This window comes from Gigantopelta aegis, chromosome 5 (assembly GCF_016097555.1).
Source record: "Gigantopelta aegis isolate Gae_Host chromosome 5, Gae_host_genome, whole genome shotgun sequence".
NCBI classification, from domain to species: Eukaryota; Metazoa; Mollusca; class Gastropoda; order Neomphalida; family Peltospiridae; genus Gigantopelta; species Gigantopelta aegis.
In genome coordinates, this window is record NC_054703.1 from 21,338,387 (window position 1) to 21,351,204 (window position 12,818).

Consider the following 12,818-nt stretch of genomic DNA (forward strand, 5'->3'; position numbering starts at 1 on the left):
GAACACAATATCGGCGACTACAACCATTGTTAAGAATATAAGCATTCAAATAGGGCCTAGAGAATAACTTGTTAATGACGTAGACAATCGGCTTTATCCCATAAAGGTCAGAAAGGGAAATTCCACGAGACTTGCTAAGCGGAATTTCTCAGTTGACCTGGACAAGATAAAGCCGATATCCTACGTCATTAGCTATATTGTACGATGACATGGATATCAAATGAGCGATTTTATAATGTTGCTAAATATGCTTGTATACGTTTATCACTTTGCTCGTCCTAGCCAGTACACCACGACTGGTGTATCAAAGGTCGTGGTATTTGCTATCCTGTCATTGGAATGGTGCATATAAAAGATCCCTTGTTACTAATGCAAATATGTAGCAGGTTTCCTCTCTAAAATTATACTTGAAAATATTTACCAAATGTTTCGCATCCAGTAGCCGATGATTAGTAAATCAATCTAGTGATGTATTTAAACAAAATAAACTTTATTTTCTACTGTTAAAGGAATGCTCACGCAAGGCTTTTGAACTGGTATGCACATTCAGCGATATACAATGTACATTGCTTAATATCAACAAGTATATCATTACACTAGTATTTAGTTAATGAAACGCTTAAATGTGAAGGCTGTCATATATAATGGGCGCAGCCATTTAGAGAATACGCCCTCTGGCGAGCCGGTGGTTACGTAATATTTAACGCGTCACGTCGGGAATTAGTCTTAGAACTGAAGAAATAAACGTACCTAAGTTTTTAGTGATGATGAAACAGGCGTGCATCTCAAGGTTCTGTTATATTATCCATCCTAGTATTCAAGCAATAAGTATATATTATTTTTCAATATAAACCACCATTGTCAAAGTAGTCGAACTAACTGTATCATCTCTCGCCCATGCATTAATCTACGTGTTGAAATGATAATCGGAGTGCTTTCTTAGGTAATTAGTCTATCGTGGAGTTGCCTCCACCAGTGATTCCTGATTGGCAGGTGTATATTTTGTAGGGAACCAGACTAGGCAATTATTTACCGCCGTCAAGACACAAAAATATGTACTGATTTTATTAACATCACATGGTATGGTGAAATAACCTGCCACCCCTTAAATGCTTTATTATTGTAAATAATTCTATAAAACTCTTAATTAGGTAGACTTTCCCGTGTAAAATCACAGATCTGACCAATTAGGTACCCCCAAAGAAAAGAAAAGAATCACTTGAGTATCGTGAGTGGTCATTCTTGTTTAAACGTAGCGTACCAGTTTGCTTTTTTTTTTTAGAAACATACTATAACTCCGTTTCGTTCTGTTAATACACATATATTTAGTTAAATATTTTATTATATTATCAAGTAATTTATGTTGTTTTACATGTTTAGTTGATCAAAGGATACCACCTTGTCGTAAATTACTGCATGTGTTTACACTGTGAATACAGGAGTTGGTACGAGCTGACGTCACTTTCTTCCAAACTAGATTACCTCACGCGACGAAAACGAAACAAAATGGCTGTCCCCAATTAGGAACAATATAGGCAAATACATAATTTCACTTAAAGTGAAAGAGGAATGAAGTCAAACGATATAATAATTATTTATTTAAATATATATTTTTTTGATTTCGCAGACACTAGTTTGAACCCGAGAAAGCAGACACTATTAAAGTTTGGTTAATCTACAAACTTGTAACTTATCTTGAACACAAAAAGTGAAATAAAAGTCTGTTACCCCGAAATGAGAGCGTACCCTCAGAGTAGACTAAAGCTTGTTTCGATAACCTGTACTTCTCTAAGGTACATGCGGGTTTTTTTTTAGAATTATGAAAAATGTATTATGTGGCTTTACAAAGTCTAGGCCTGATGCTTATAAAACCTTTAGAGTCCAAACGCTAGACTGTAATAGAGTCTGAGACACTAATGTCATGACAACGCCATACAAATTGTATGCGTGTGACGTCATTAGAGATTGAGTCTAGACTAAAAAGCTTTATAAGCACGTGCCCAGGGCCCTGGATTAGTCTAATATTTTCCTTTTAATTAGTTGTGCACAAATACAAAATAAACTTTAGATTTGTTTAAAGGGACATTCCTGAGTTTGCTGCATTGTATGATGTTTCTCTTAAAGGGACATTCCTGAGTTTGCTGCATTGTATGATGTTTCTCTTAAAGGGACATTCCTGAGTTTGCTGCATTGTATGATGTTTCTCTTAAAGGGACATTCCTGAGTTTGCTGCATTGCATTGTAAAGGGATGAGTTTCTCTTAAAGGGACATTCCTGAGTTTGCTGCATTGTATGATGTTTCTCTTAAAGGGACATTCCTGAGTTTGCAGCATTGTATGATGTTTCTCTTAAAGGGACATTCCTGAGTTTGCTGCATTGTATGATGTTTCTCTTAAAGGGACATTCCTGAGTTTGCTGCATTGTAAGATGTTTATCTTAAAGGGACCTTCCTGAGTTTGCTGCATTGTATGATGTTTCTCTTAAAGGGACATTCCTGCGTTTGCTGCATTGTAAGATGTTTCTCTTCAAGGGACATTCCTGAGTTTGCTGCATTGTGTGATGTTTCAGACTAATAAAATATTTCTACGATTAAACGTACATATTAAATATATTTTCTTGTTTAAAACATCAGTGTCTGTATATTCAATGTGTGTCTGGTCGTCTTAATATTTGTAAGAAGCCCAAACTAGATTTTGTCTTCAATAATTTCGTACGTACGAAAAACATATACTTTAGGAAAATAAAATGAAATTTAACCTAGTACAAATATTAGAACGATCACAAACACGTTTAATATACAGCCGCTATTATTTTATGCAGAAAAATATATTTAATATGTAATTACAATCATTAAAGAGTCTCTGTTAGTCGATAACATCTTAAAAATTGCAGCAAACTCAGGAATGTCCCTTTAAGTATGGATGGATACGTTAGGTTACTCTAAGTCAAGTTTTATAATGATGTCTTCAATTAGTATGTGTTAAAGTTTATTCAGTCCTTGATTTTATTTGTTTTTGGTAACCGCTGGTTAAGTTAAATAACGCTTGAACAACATTCATTTCATTTCACCTTATTTTCGTGCTTATATCCAATTACGGTTCAAAGAAACTTTATAATTTTATATTATTGGCAAAATCTAGTAAGATTGACCGACAGATTAACACGTGACGTCATAATTTGAATTTGAATCGTGATTGGCAGCTATTTCTGTGATGGATGGGAACTCTATTAACGTGCTCATATCCAATGAAGGTTCAGGCACGCCCACCCTGGACTTAGCCTCTGACATCGCCAGTGACCAATTCCGAGGCAGGAGGGGCTATTTCCGTGTGCATGTACATTTTAGTCAAAGTTAAGAAGAAGACTAATTATGTATGGCAAAACAAATATAAAAAATATCGAAAAACAGATCATGTACGATTCAACTGACTGGCTTTTTTCTCGTTCCAACCAGCACACCACAACTGGACAATGAGCCGTGCTTTCCTGTCTGTGGAAAAGTGCATATAAATGATATCTTTCTGCATTAGGACAAATGTAGCGGGTTTCCTCCGATGACTGTGTCAGAATTACAAAAATGTTTGGCATACAATAGCCGATTATTAATTAATCAATGTGCTCTAGTGGTGTCGTTAAAGGAAGGAAGGAAGGAAATGTTTTATTTAACGACGCACTCAACACATTCTATTTACGGTTATATGGCGTCAGACATATGGTTAAGGACCACACAGATATTGAGAGAGGAAACCCGCTGTCGCCACTTCATGGGCTACTCTTTTCGATTGGCAGCAAGGGATCTTTTATATGCACCATCCCATAGACAGGATATTACATACCACGGCCTTTGTTACACCAGTTGTAGAGCACTGGCTGGAGCGAGAAATAGCCTAATGGGTCCACTGACGGGGATGGATCCTAGACCGACCACGTGTGTCGTTAAAGAAAAAGAAACTTCAACAAACCTTTTAACAGATCATGCAACTTTGAGAATGTACCTTTGAATTGCAATATGCCTAATTGAAATATTCTCAAGATAGTAGCTTTAAAAGCTTTCTTTGTGAACTTACAAGAGAAAATATCTTTGATTTAATATTTAATGATGTTCATAAAAATAAAGTTTATTTTTTTTTTTTTTTTAAACTTTTTTTGGGGTAATTCAATTAACGGACATATTCTTTTTGTTAATGTCGTTGAACGTGTTTTCGATAGGCACCTCTAACTCTTTCGTCTTGCTCTGTTTCATTCAATTAATTTAATAAACAATTTTCGCTCCCATCTGTCTACTTGATTGAAGTTGCGACACGTGGTGACAATTCATTTTGCATGCTGAGCTTGTACGCTATCACAAACTGCATGTGGGCTAGTTATTAGTTGTTAGTGAGAGAGAAGAGGATGTAGTATTCTTACACCTACCCATTGAGTCGTTAAAACTCGCTGTGGGTCGGAGCCGATACCGGTCTGCGAACCCCGTACCTACCAGCCTTATGCCCAATGGCTTAACCACGACGCCACCGAGGAACCGTCGGTGGGCCCACTGGGCTATCTCTCGCTACAGCCAGTGCACCACGACTGGTATATCAAGGCCGTGGTATGTGTTATGGATGGTGCATATAAAAGATCCCTTGCTGCTAATCGAAAAGAGTAGCTCATGAAGTTGCGACAGCGGGTTTCCCCTCTTAATAACTGTGTGGTCCTTAACCATATATCCGACGCCATATAACCGTAAATAAAATGTGATGAGTGCGTCGTTAAATAAAACATTTCCTTCCTTCGACCGAGGCAGGTGATGTTATCAAAGATTACGGGGCGGGGCGGGGGGGGGGCGGGGGGCGGGGCGTAGCCCAGTGGTAAAACGCTCGCTTGATGCGCGGTCTGTTTGGGATCGATCCCTGTCGGTGGGCCCATTGACCTATTTCCCGTTCTACCAAGTGCACCACGACTGGTATATCAAAAGCCGTGGTATGTGCTATCCTGTCTGTAGGATAATGCATATAAAAGATTCCTTGCTACTAATGGAAAAAAAATGTAGCGGGTTTCCTCTCTAAGACTATATGTCCAATAGCCGATGATTATTAAATCAATTTGCTCCATTGGAGTGCACATGATTTTCGCCGTCATCTGCTGACGATTAAGTCTGCGACAAACGACTTTTGGACTTCTGCACGTTAATAAAGGTAAAAGAAAGAAAGAAAAAGACAATTCGTTAATTTTGCATGCTGAGCTTTGACGCTATTAGGCCCAAAACAAATATTCTCAAGATAATAGCTTTAAAAGTTTTTTTTATGTGAACCTACAAGAAACATAAATTTGATTTAATTTTTAACGATGTTCATAAAAATAAAGTTTATTTTAATTTTATGAAACGTATTTGGGGGTAATTCAGTTGACAAGACAAGACAAGAATTTATTTACACTCGGACCGTTGAACAACGGCATTGGAGGAATATATACATAAACAATTTGTAACATTCACGTGACGGACAAATACTTTTCGTTAAGGTCGCTAAACGTGTTTTCGCTAGTCACCTCTCAGGCCCAAAGCCAGGATTTTGAAATTGGTGTGTGTGTGTGTGCCTCTAACTCAGTCGTCTTGCTATGTTTGATTAAACTAATTTAATTGAAAGAAGTTCACGTGATTTTCGCTCACATCTGCTGCCTTGATTGAATTTGCGTGCTGAGCTTTGACGCTATCACAAATTGAATGCTTGGGGCTGGAATCTAGCTTACTCGTTAAGTACATTTTCATTCCAAGTGATTTTCGTGCTTATATCCAAGTAAGGTTCAAGCATGCTGTTCTGGGCACACACCTCAGCTATCTGGGCTGTCTATCCAGGACAGTGGGTTAGTTGCTTGTTATTGGTGGTTAGTGGGATAGAAGAGGGTGTAGTGGTCTTACACTCTACCCATTGAGTCGTTAAACCTCGCTCTGGGTGGGAGCCGGTACCGGGCTGCGAACCCAGTACCTAGCTGCCTTATGTCCGATGGCTTAACCACGACACCATCGACATTGAAGCCTGGGATCGATCCACTCAGCAGACCATTGGGTTTGTTTCGTCCCAACCAGTATGCCAAAGGCCGTGGTAAGTGTTGTCCTGTTTGTGAATACAAATGCATGAAGAAGGTCCCTTTCTGCTAACGGAAGGTCTGCTCTAAAGATTGTGAAAGGTTTGATATCCAATAGCCGATATTTAAAGCTTCTGTGTCAGAGTTAGGAAAGCCATATTTCGCTACTTTTCCATTTATGTGTGATAACTAACAACAACAAAAACCAACAATACATCCCACATATAATATTTGCCTCGATAACTAGTAGGGCATATTAAAATAATGGTAATAATGTGCTTTTACTGTGAGGCCTACAAGTTTAGAACTTTCTGTCTTTCACTTAACATTCCAGGTTGTTGTTAGTGTTGTTTCTTTTTATTATTATTTTTTTCTTTTATTACTTTTTTGTGTGTTTTGGTTTGTTTGTGGGTGTGTTCTTTGTGTTGGTGGTGCTTTTGGTATGGGGTTTTTTTTTTTACAATATTTTAGTAAAGTTAACTTAATCATGTTTAAAATTACACGAAAAAAAATCCATAAAGTCATTTCAATCTCATCTTTATTTTTGTCCCAAAGTATGTTACATTAGATTGTCATGCAATTAATTCTGATCTAGGCATCTGCATGTTAAACAAATTGGCACAAATAAAATAATAATATCATGTTCACCTGAGGTAAACATGCGGAATTAATACACAAACGAAAATACCGCTCATGAGGCTAAGTAACATCAGGGGTAAGTTCAGTCAACCGCTTGTGGTTAACATCCGCTAGACTGGTTTATGCGCTTCACGTTAAACCAAATGGCCACGTCGGGAACCAACAAAATAGTCGCTAACGTTAGCGAAACGTTCGCTGGCTGAACTCAGGACAGATGGAATGAGAGCTTCGGATATTGTCATCGTATTACTGGGGTGAGTTAGCCAGACCGAGCAGAGAAACGTTCGCTAGACTGGTTTATGCGTTTCACGGTAAACCAAATGGCCACGTCGGGAACCAATCAAATAGTTCGCGAACGTTAGTGAAACGTTTGCTGGCTAAAGTTAGGGATGGTAAAGGACATCAGGCGCGCGTGCAGGGGGTGGAGGTCGGGAGAGCGGGGAGGTCGAATCCCCTTGCTCAAGCGAATTTTATTTCCTTTAAAATATAATTTCCAGGGTAACATGTCTCAACCCCTCTAAAAAGTTCGCTCTCCACAATTTAGACCCTACCCACCGTTGCAAAAATTCCTGCACACGCGCCTGGACAGCGTATATATGTATATGTATATGTATATGTATATGTATATGTATATGTATGTATGTATGTATGTGAAACTCGCCAACCCGCCGACTAATTGGATGAGGACGATCAGTTTCAAGATATAGAAATGACAGATTGAAAAGATATAGGAAAGAAAGAAAGAAGGACAACAGAAGAAATTGTGACTTTATGGATTTTATTTCTGCAATAGTAAACAATGCCTACGTGTGACGTCATGGATTGCCGTGTTCGACGTCATGGATTGTCGTGTTCGACGTCATGGATTGCCGTGTTCGACGTCATGGATTGCTGTGTTCGGCTTCTGCCCGTGCTGCACGGGTCCTCCAGATAACTGCAATGGGGAGAAGTGAGAGACGCCATCTTGGATATCATACCGGGGAAATACATTGCATCTATCAGTCAGATGAAAGACGTCTGTGACTGGATTGTGGGATTTGTGGACTGTGAAACGAAAGACAAATTTTATTAAAGCTTACTAAGATGGTATTATGATAGGGTCCAGGGGCGTAACTAGACTTTTGAAATGTGTACTCAAGAAAATAGCGACACCACTCGAAATCGTGCCATTCAGTCACTAGTAATTCCAATCTGTAAAACTTATTTTCTTTCTTACAAACGCTTGTATTGATCAAATTCGTATGACGTCATTCATTACGACTGTCATATCTTCATGAAACCCAAGCTTTGAATGACGTTGGGGATTCCCCTAAAGTGGAGCGTTAATACGTAACGTTGAGAATTTAGTGCGATTGTTGAAAAAACAAGTGTACTGAAATAGCTAAATTGTGTATAAGCAGAAACATTTTGTACTCAAATGAGTACATTGCGTACACGTAGTTACGCCCCTGGGGTCAGTGCTTTTTGGTGTGTTCAGTTCTCAACAACGGATGTTTGAAGGTCGAATTCATTGGCTACCGGTGTGGATCGACGAAACGTTCATCTGCGACTACTTTGAAGAAAAGAACTGTGATAAAGTTAGGTCAGGTCAGGTCATAGGGTTTTACGTGCACATTCAGAACAAGCTGTTGTAGCGCACGCCTGTCACGGGCACAAGAGCCGGCTCCTCCGTCCATGACAGGAAAGGTGTGTGTGTGTGTGGGTGTGTGTGTGTGTGGGGGGGGGGGGTGGTAGAGAGGAGGGACCGCCTGCAAGGGAGCACCAGCAGCCCGACCAGGTCGGTGGCAGGCGGGGGGTGTGTGGGTGTGGTGGTCGTGCTATGGAATTTTGAATGGAGCGATTAACATGCCAAAGAGAAAAGGTGTGCAATTTTGGTTGAGGAAATTTGGCGCAATTTTGAAAGGTCAGTCAAAAAGTAAATGGCAGAGCTAATATAGGTTTTGACATTAGTGAATCGAGAGCAGCTCGTTAATTAGACCTCTACGATGCTGTGGTGTCTCCCTAGGTTGACCTCTTCTGGTCGTGGCATGACAACCCAGTGGTAAGGTTGTCTCTACTTCTTTAAAGACATTGCCAATATAAAAACAAACGTCAGAAATTTCTGAATTGTGTGCACGGAGGAGGAGTTTAATAACATTCCTCTGAGTTTATGGGACATATATTTCTTGTTGTATGCGTATATGTATATTTGTGTATGTGTATACGTATATATGTATGAGTGTTTGCGTATATTTGTGTGCATGTGCAGTATGATGATTGTCCCACACCATACATAGCTGTGTTAATACCATTGCATATTACATTGTGAATTTATTACATATAAGCATTGTACTGTATACATATACATTTATCTCCTGTAAAACCCATCTTGTCACTGTCAAATATTGTTATTTCATATTCCCCATATGCCGTTGTGTAACGGCCTGGGAGAAATAGAGTTCTGTTCTGTTCTGTTCTGTTCTGTTCTGTTCTGAAGAAGAGACCCCATTTGTTTATGTTGCAACGAAACTGGCCATGAAAAAAGGGAGTGTCCAAACAAAGACAGAGTGAAAACATAACAAACAGTGGTGTGACAGAAACACAGTGTTTAAGCAGTGTAAACAAACACAAGCGGTACAGAGAGGAAGATAATAGAAAACCAGCAGAGCGAGACAGCAGTGCAGAGAGAAGTATAACTAACAACAAAAGAAAAGCAACAGAGCGGGACAGCAGTAGCGATATATCAACAGATAGCGATGACAGCACAGACAGCGGTGTAACAGAAACACAGAGTAAACAGCGTTAACCAACAAACGCGAGACAGCGAGAAAGACGGAGACAATGAGAAATCAACTCAGAGCGAGGCAACGGAGCGGAACAGCAGGAGCGACAGCGAGTCAACAGACAGCGAAGACAGCACAGCCAGAGACACAATTCAATTCAATTAATTTATTAACCTTGAACATTTACAGTTCATCAGTTATACATACACATACATATACAACAATGACACAATGGAAGGTGTTGGCATGAAAAGGACGCGGAGAATATAAATGCTTTTGTATAGAACTCTGTATATAGACTATTTAACTATTGATTCTCGTCTTTTAAACATTTTGAACAGATATTTCCCTAATTTACTTAAATCATTTACATTGTTAGTTGTTAGTAATTCTATCAATTTAAACATAGATGGGTGGATTCTGTAATATTTCTTGATATATAAAATTCTATGATCACTGAAAAAGGGACAACATAGTATCGCATGAAACTCGTCCTCAATTTCACCATTCCCAGTCTGGAGCTCCACGCGGTAAGACGTGTTTTTTTCGCTGGTGCACGCTGCACGTGCTTTCGTGCTCGACTTGGGAATCCTTCATTTCGTTGTTTTTGTCAGCGAAATGAAGTTTTCTACTGGGATGTATGCGGCCATTGGAACTGATTGAACGCTGGAACGCTTCTCGTTTCGACAGTCTGCACCACCAGGTTGGATTCTTTTTTAGCGAGATTCCTCGCCTCCACGTCATTTCTCCGTCTGACTATGTTGACTTGTTTTTTTCGTGACTCGTATGACGGCCATTCTGCAGAACGCCACGGTTGTACGCGTTTAGTCTCTACATGTCCGAGCCTGTCCTAGCAGCACTGGAAGATTGACCGCCCCACTCTAAGAAGAAATAGGAAGCGGGGTCGGCCCCTACTACTCTTTTCTAGACTTTACTTTGCTTTATAGTGATACCATCTCGTATCCTCCGGAGTCGGGCCCGTCCACACCACTATACCAACCCATGACGACTGGACTATACCTTAGTCTGATACTCTCTCTCGTTCAGACGGATCCGGCTTCTCAAGATCTGCATTTCAGCACAGCACTACACCTTCAACGTCTATCGACTATCAGTCTAGGGGTTTTCTTGACGGGATGCAACCCATCTCGTCCCTATAAGCTGTGCACCCAAACGGCCTTAACGAGGCCACTCACGTGGACATATCGATCGGACTTTAAACTTTTAGATCTGCGTTAAAAAGCTTATGTCGAAATTATTCTCTTTTTTATTTTTTAAATAGTCCGATCCTCTCTTCTTTATTTAATTTTGGACTGTCCTTCTAAAATGTTCCAAATTATATAAATATTCGGCCGAGCAGTCAATTCTTTTTATTTTTGGCTTGTAAATTTGTTTCTTCTGTTTTTAAAAATTTATTCCATTAACTTTTTTACCAATTGCTATTTTAAAAATTCTGCCCATTTTCAACTCTATCTCCCCCCCCCCCCCCCCCCCTCCATCCCGAGTCAGGTCACCGATCTTATCGGAGGTCGGACTCGGGATGGGCGTGTTCGAAACCCAAGTGGTATATGGGCACGTTAAACAAGTTATCATCATCATCATCATCATCAATTTCACCTATTTTACATAAGACACACAATCGCTTCGATAACTAAACTATGTGATGGTAATCTTATCTTTGTAATGCATGTTTTATATAGACTTGGAATAGGTTTCATCTAGGTTATTTTGTAAAATAAGCTCTTTTACTAAATATTTACACAAATATGAACATTTGATAGACGTGTCCAGGAGCCCATTAAGATCTTGCTTACACTGGTCCATAATTCTCTGTTTTATTAATAACAAATGAAAATTATAGTTTAATGCTTCTTGGTTACACCACAGTTCATATAAACCTAATGAACACAGTATTTGCCTTATTTGTCTTGTTCGGTTATTACCTGTATCACATTTTGATCTAAGTTTTACATATGCAGAGTACAAGATACAATTCTTTGTTTTCAATAATTTAAACCAATTTTTTTTTATCATACGGTACTTACGAGTATACAAAACGGGATATCTACCTAATTCAAAATATAACATAATAGTTGTAGTGGAACTTTTAACATTTAGAATATTCTTACAAAATTATATGTGTAAATTCTCTATACAGTTTGCCTGACGGACGCGTCAACAACAACGACACCGGCAAACAAAGACCTGAAGACGATAAGTAAGGTGTGTTACTCTGGGTGCCACAGAGAGCCCAAATCCAAAGTGCTGAGAGAAACAAGAACAAAGTCAGGTGAAAGTTCCAGTTCCAGTAGTGATAGTAAAAGTGACAAGAGTGTTCATTTATTAGGTATAAAAAGTAAAAGTGATTATTCCAAAACAAACACAGGAAGAACTGTTACACGCAAAAAGAGACTTTAAACAAACATTGAAGAAATTAAATATTTAAATCATCAACAGAACTTTAAAGAATAATAATAGATAACATATTTACTTACCTTTATAAATTACAAATGTATATACTTACCGGTTCGTTCCGATGTTCTTGTGAGGCGTAGGGCTGCCGTAAGTCCCTGTTCTTGTCATCTGCCCTGAAAAAGACAAAATAAATATTTAAAAGAGAAAAAAATCTCGGCCTTTTGGCTAAGATAAAAAAAAGAGTAAAAGGTGTGTGTGTTTTGTACAAGTTGTGATTTTGTATAAGTTAAACATGTACAGTTTTTCCTGGACAAGTTATAACTTGTACAACCGTGAGTCCTGAATTTGATACAATTTGTGCAAAAGCCTTTTTAAACAGTTGGTTAATTAGTCAGTTATTGAGCACTATTATCACCGTGGACCAGCTTAGCTTGAGGTATGCTCACATTTATCTGGACATATTTTCTACATCTGGGCTTGGATCAGTCTCACAACGTTCAATCAAATAACACACATTCTCTGTAAATGTTTTCATTCTGTCAGCTACAATCATGACAAGCACAGTGGGGAATGATTTTATGCAAACTTTAATTTGACATTCTGAAAGGAACATTCCTGAGTTTTCTGCAATTTGTAAGATGTTATCGACTAACAGAGACATTTTAACGAATGTAATTACATATCAAATATATATTTCTGCATAAAATATTAGTCGCCGTATATTAAACGTGTTCCTGATCGTTCTAATATTTGTACTAGGTTAAATTTCATTTTATTTTCTAAAAAAAAAGAATTTTCGTACGTACGAACTTGTTTGAAGACAAAATCCAGTTTGGGCTTCTAACAAATATTAAGACGACCAGAAACACATTGAATATACAGACACTGTTATTCTAAACAAGAAAATGTATTTAATATGTAAGTTTAATCGTATAAATA

The 12,818-nt window shown here is 38.5% G+C and overlaps 1 protein-coding gene across 1 annotated transcript; it reads left to right on the top strand.

Moving 5' to 3' along the window:
* The first annotated feature begins 7,624 nt into the window (after nt 1–7,624).
* On the top strand, nt 7,625–12,109 carry LOC121372866. The gene is made up of 2 exons (XM_041499306.1): nt 7,625–8,289; nt 11,623–12,109. The coding sequence occupies exons 1-2, from the start codon at nt 8,193–8,195 to the stop codon at nt 11,880–11,882; spliced, it is 357 nt and encodes a 118-aa protein (XP_041355240.1). The 5' UTR covers nt 7,625–8,192; the 3' UTR covers nt 11,883–12,109.
* Nucleotides 12,110–12,818: the final 709 nt, after the last annotated feature.

Excerpts from the sequence above, each read along its gene's own strand:
- LOC121372866 (XM_041499306.1), top strand. The coding sequence starts at position 8,193 with ATGTTTGAAGGTCGAATTCATTGGCTACCGGTGTGGATCGACGAAACG. Across the intron at positions 8,290-11,622 it reads CTGTGATAAAGTTAGGTCAG|TTTGCCTGACGGACGCGTCA; the intron begins GTCAGGTCATAG and ends TTCTCTATACAG.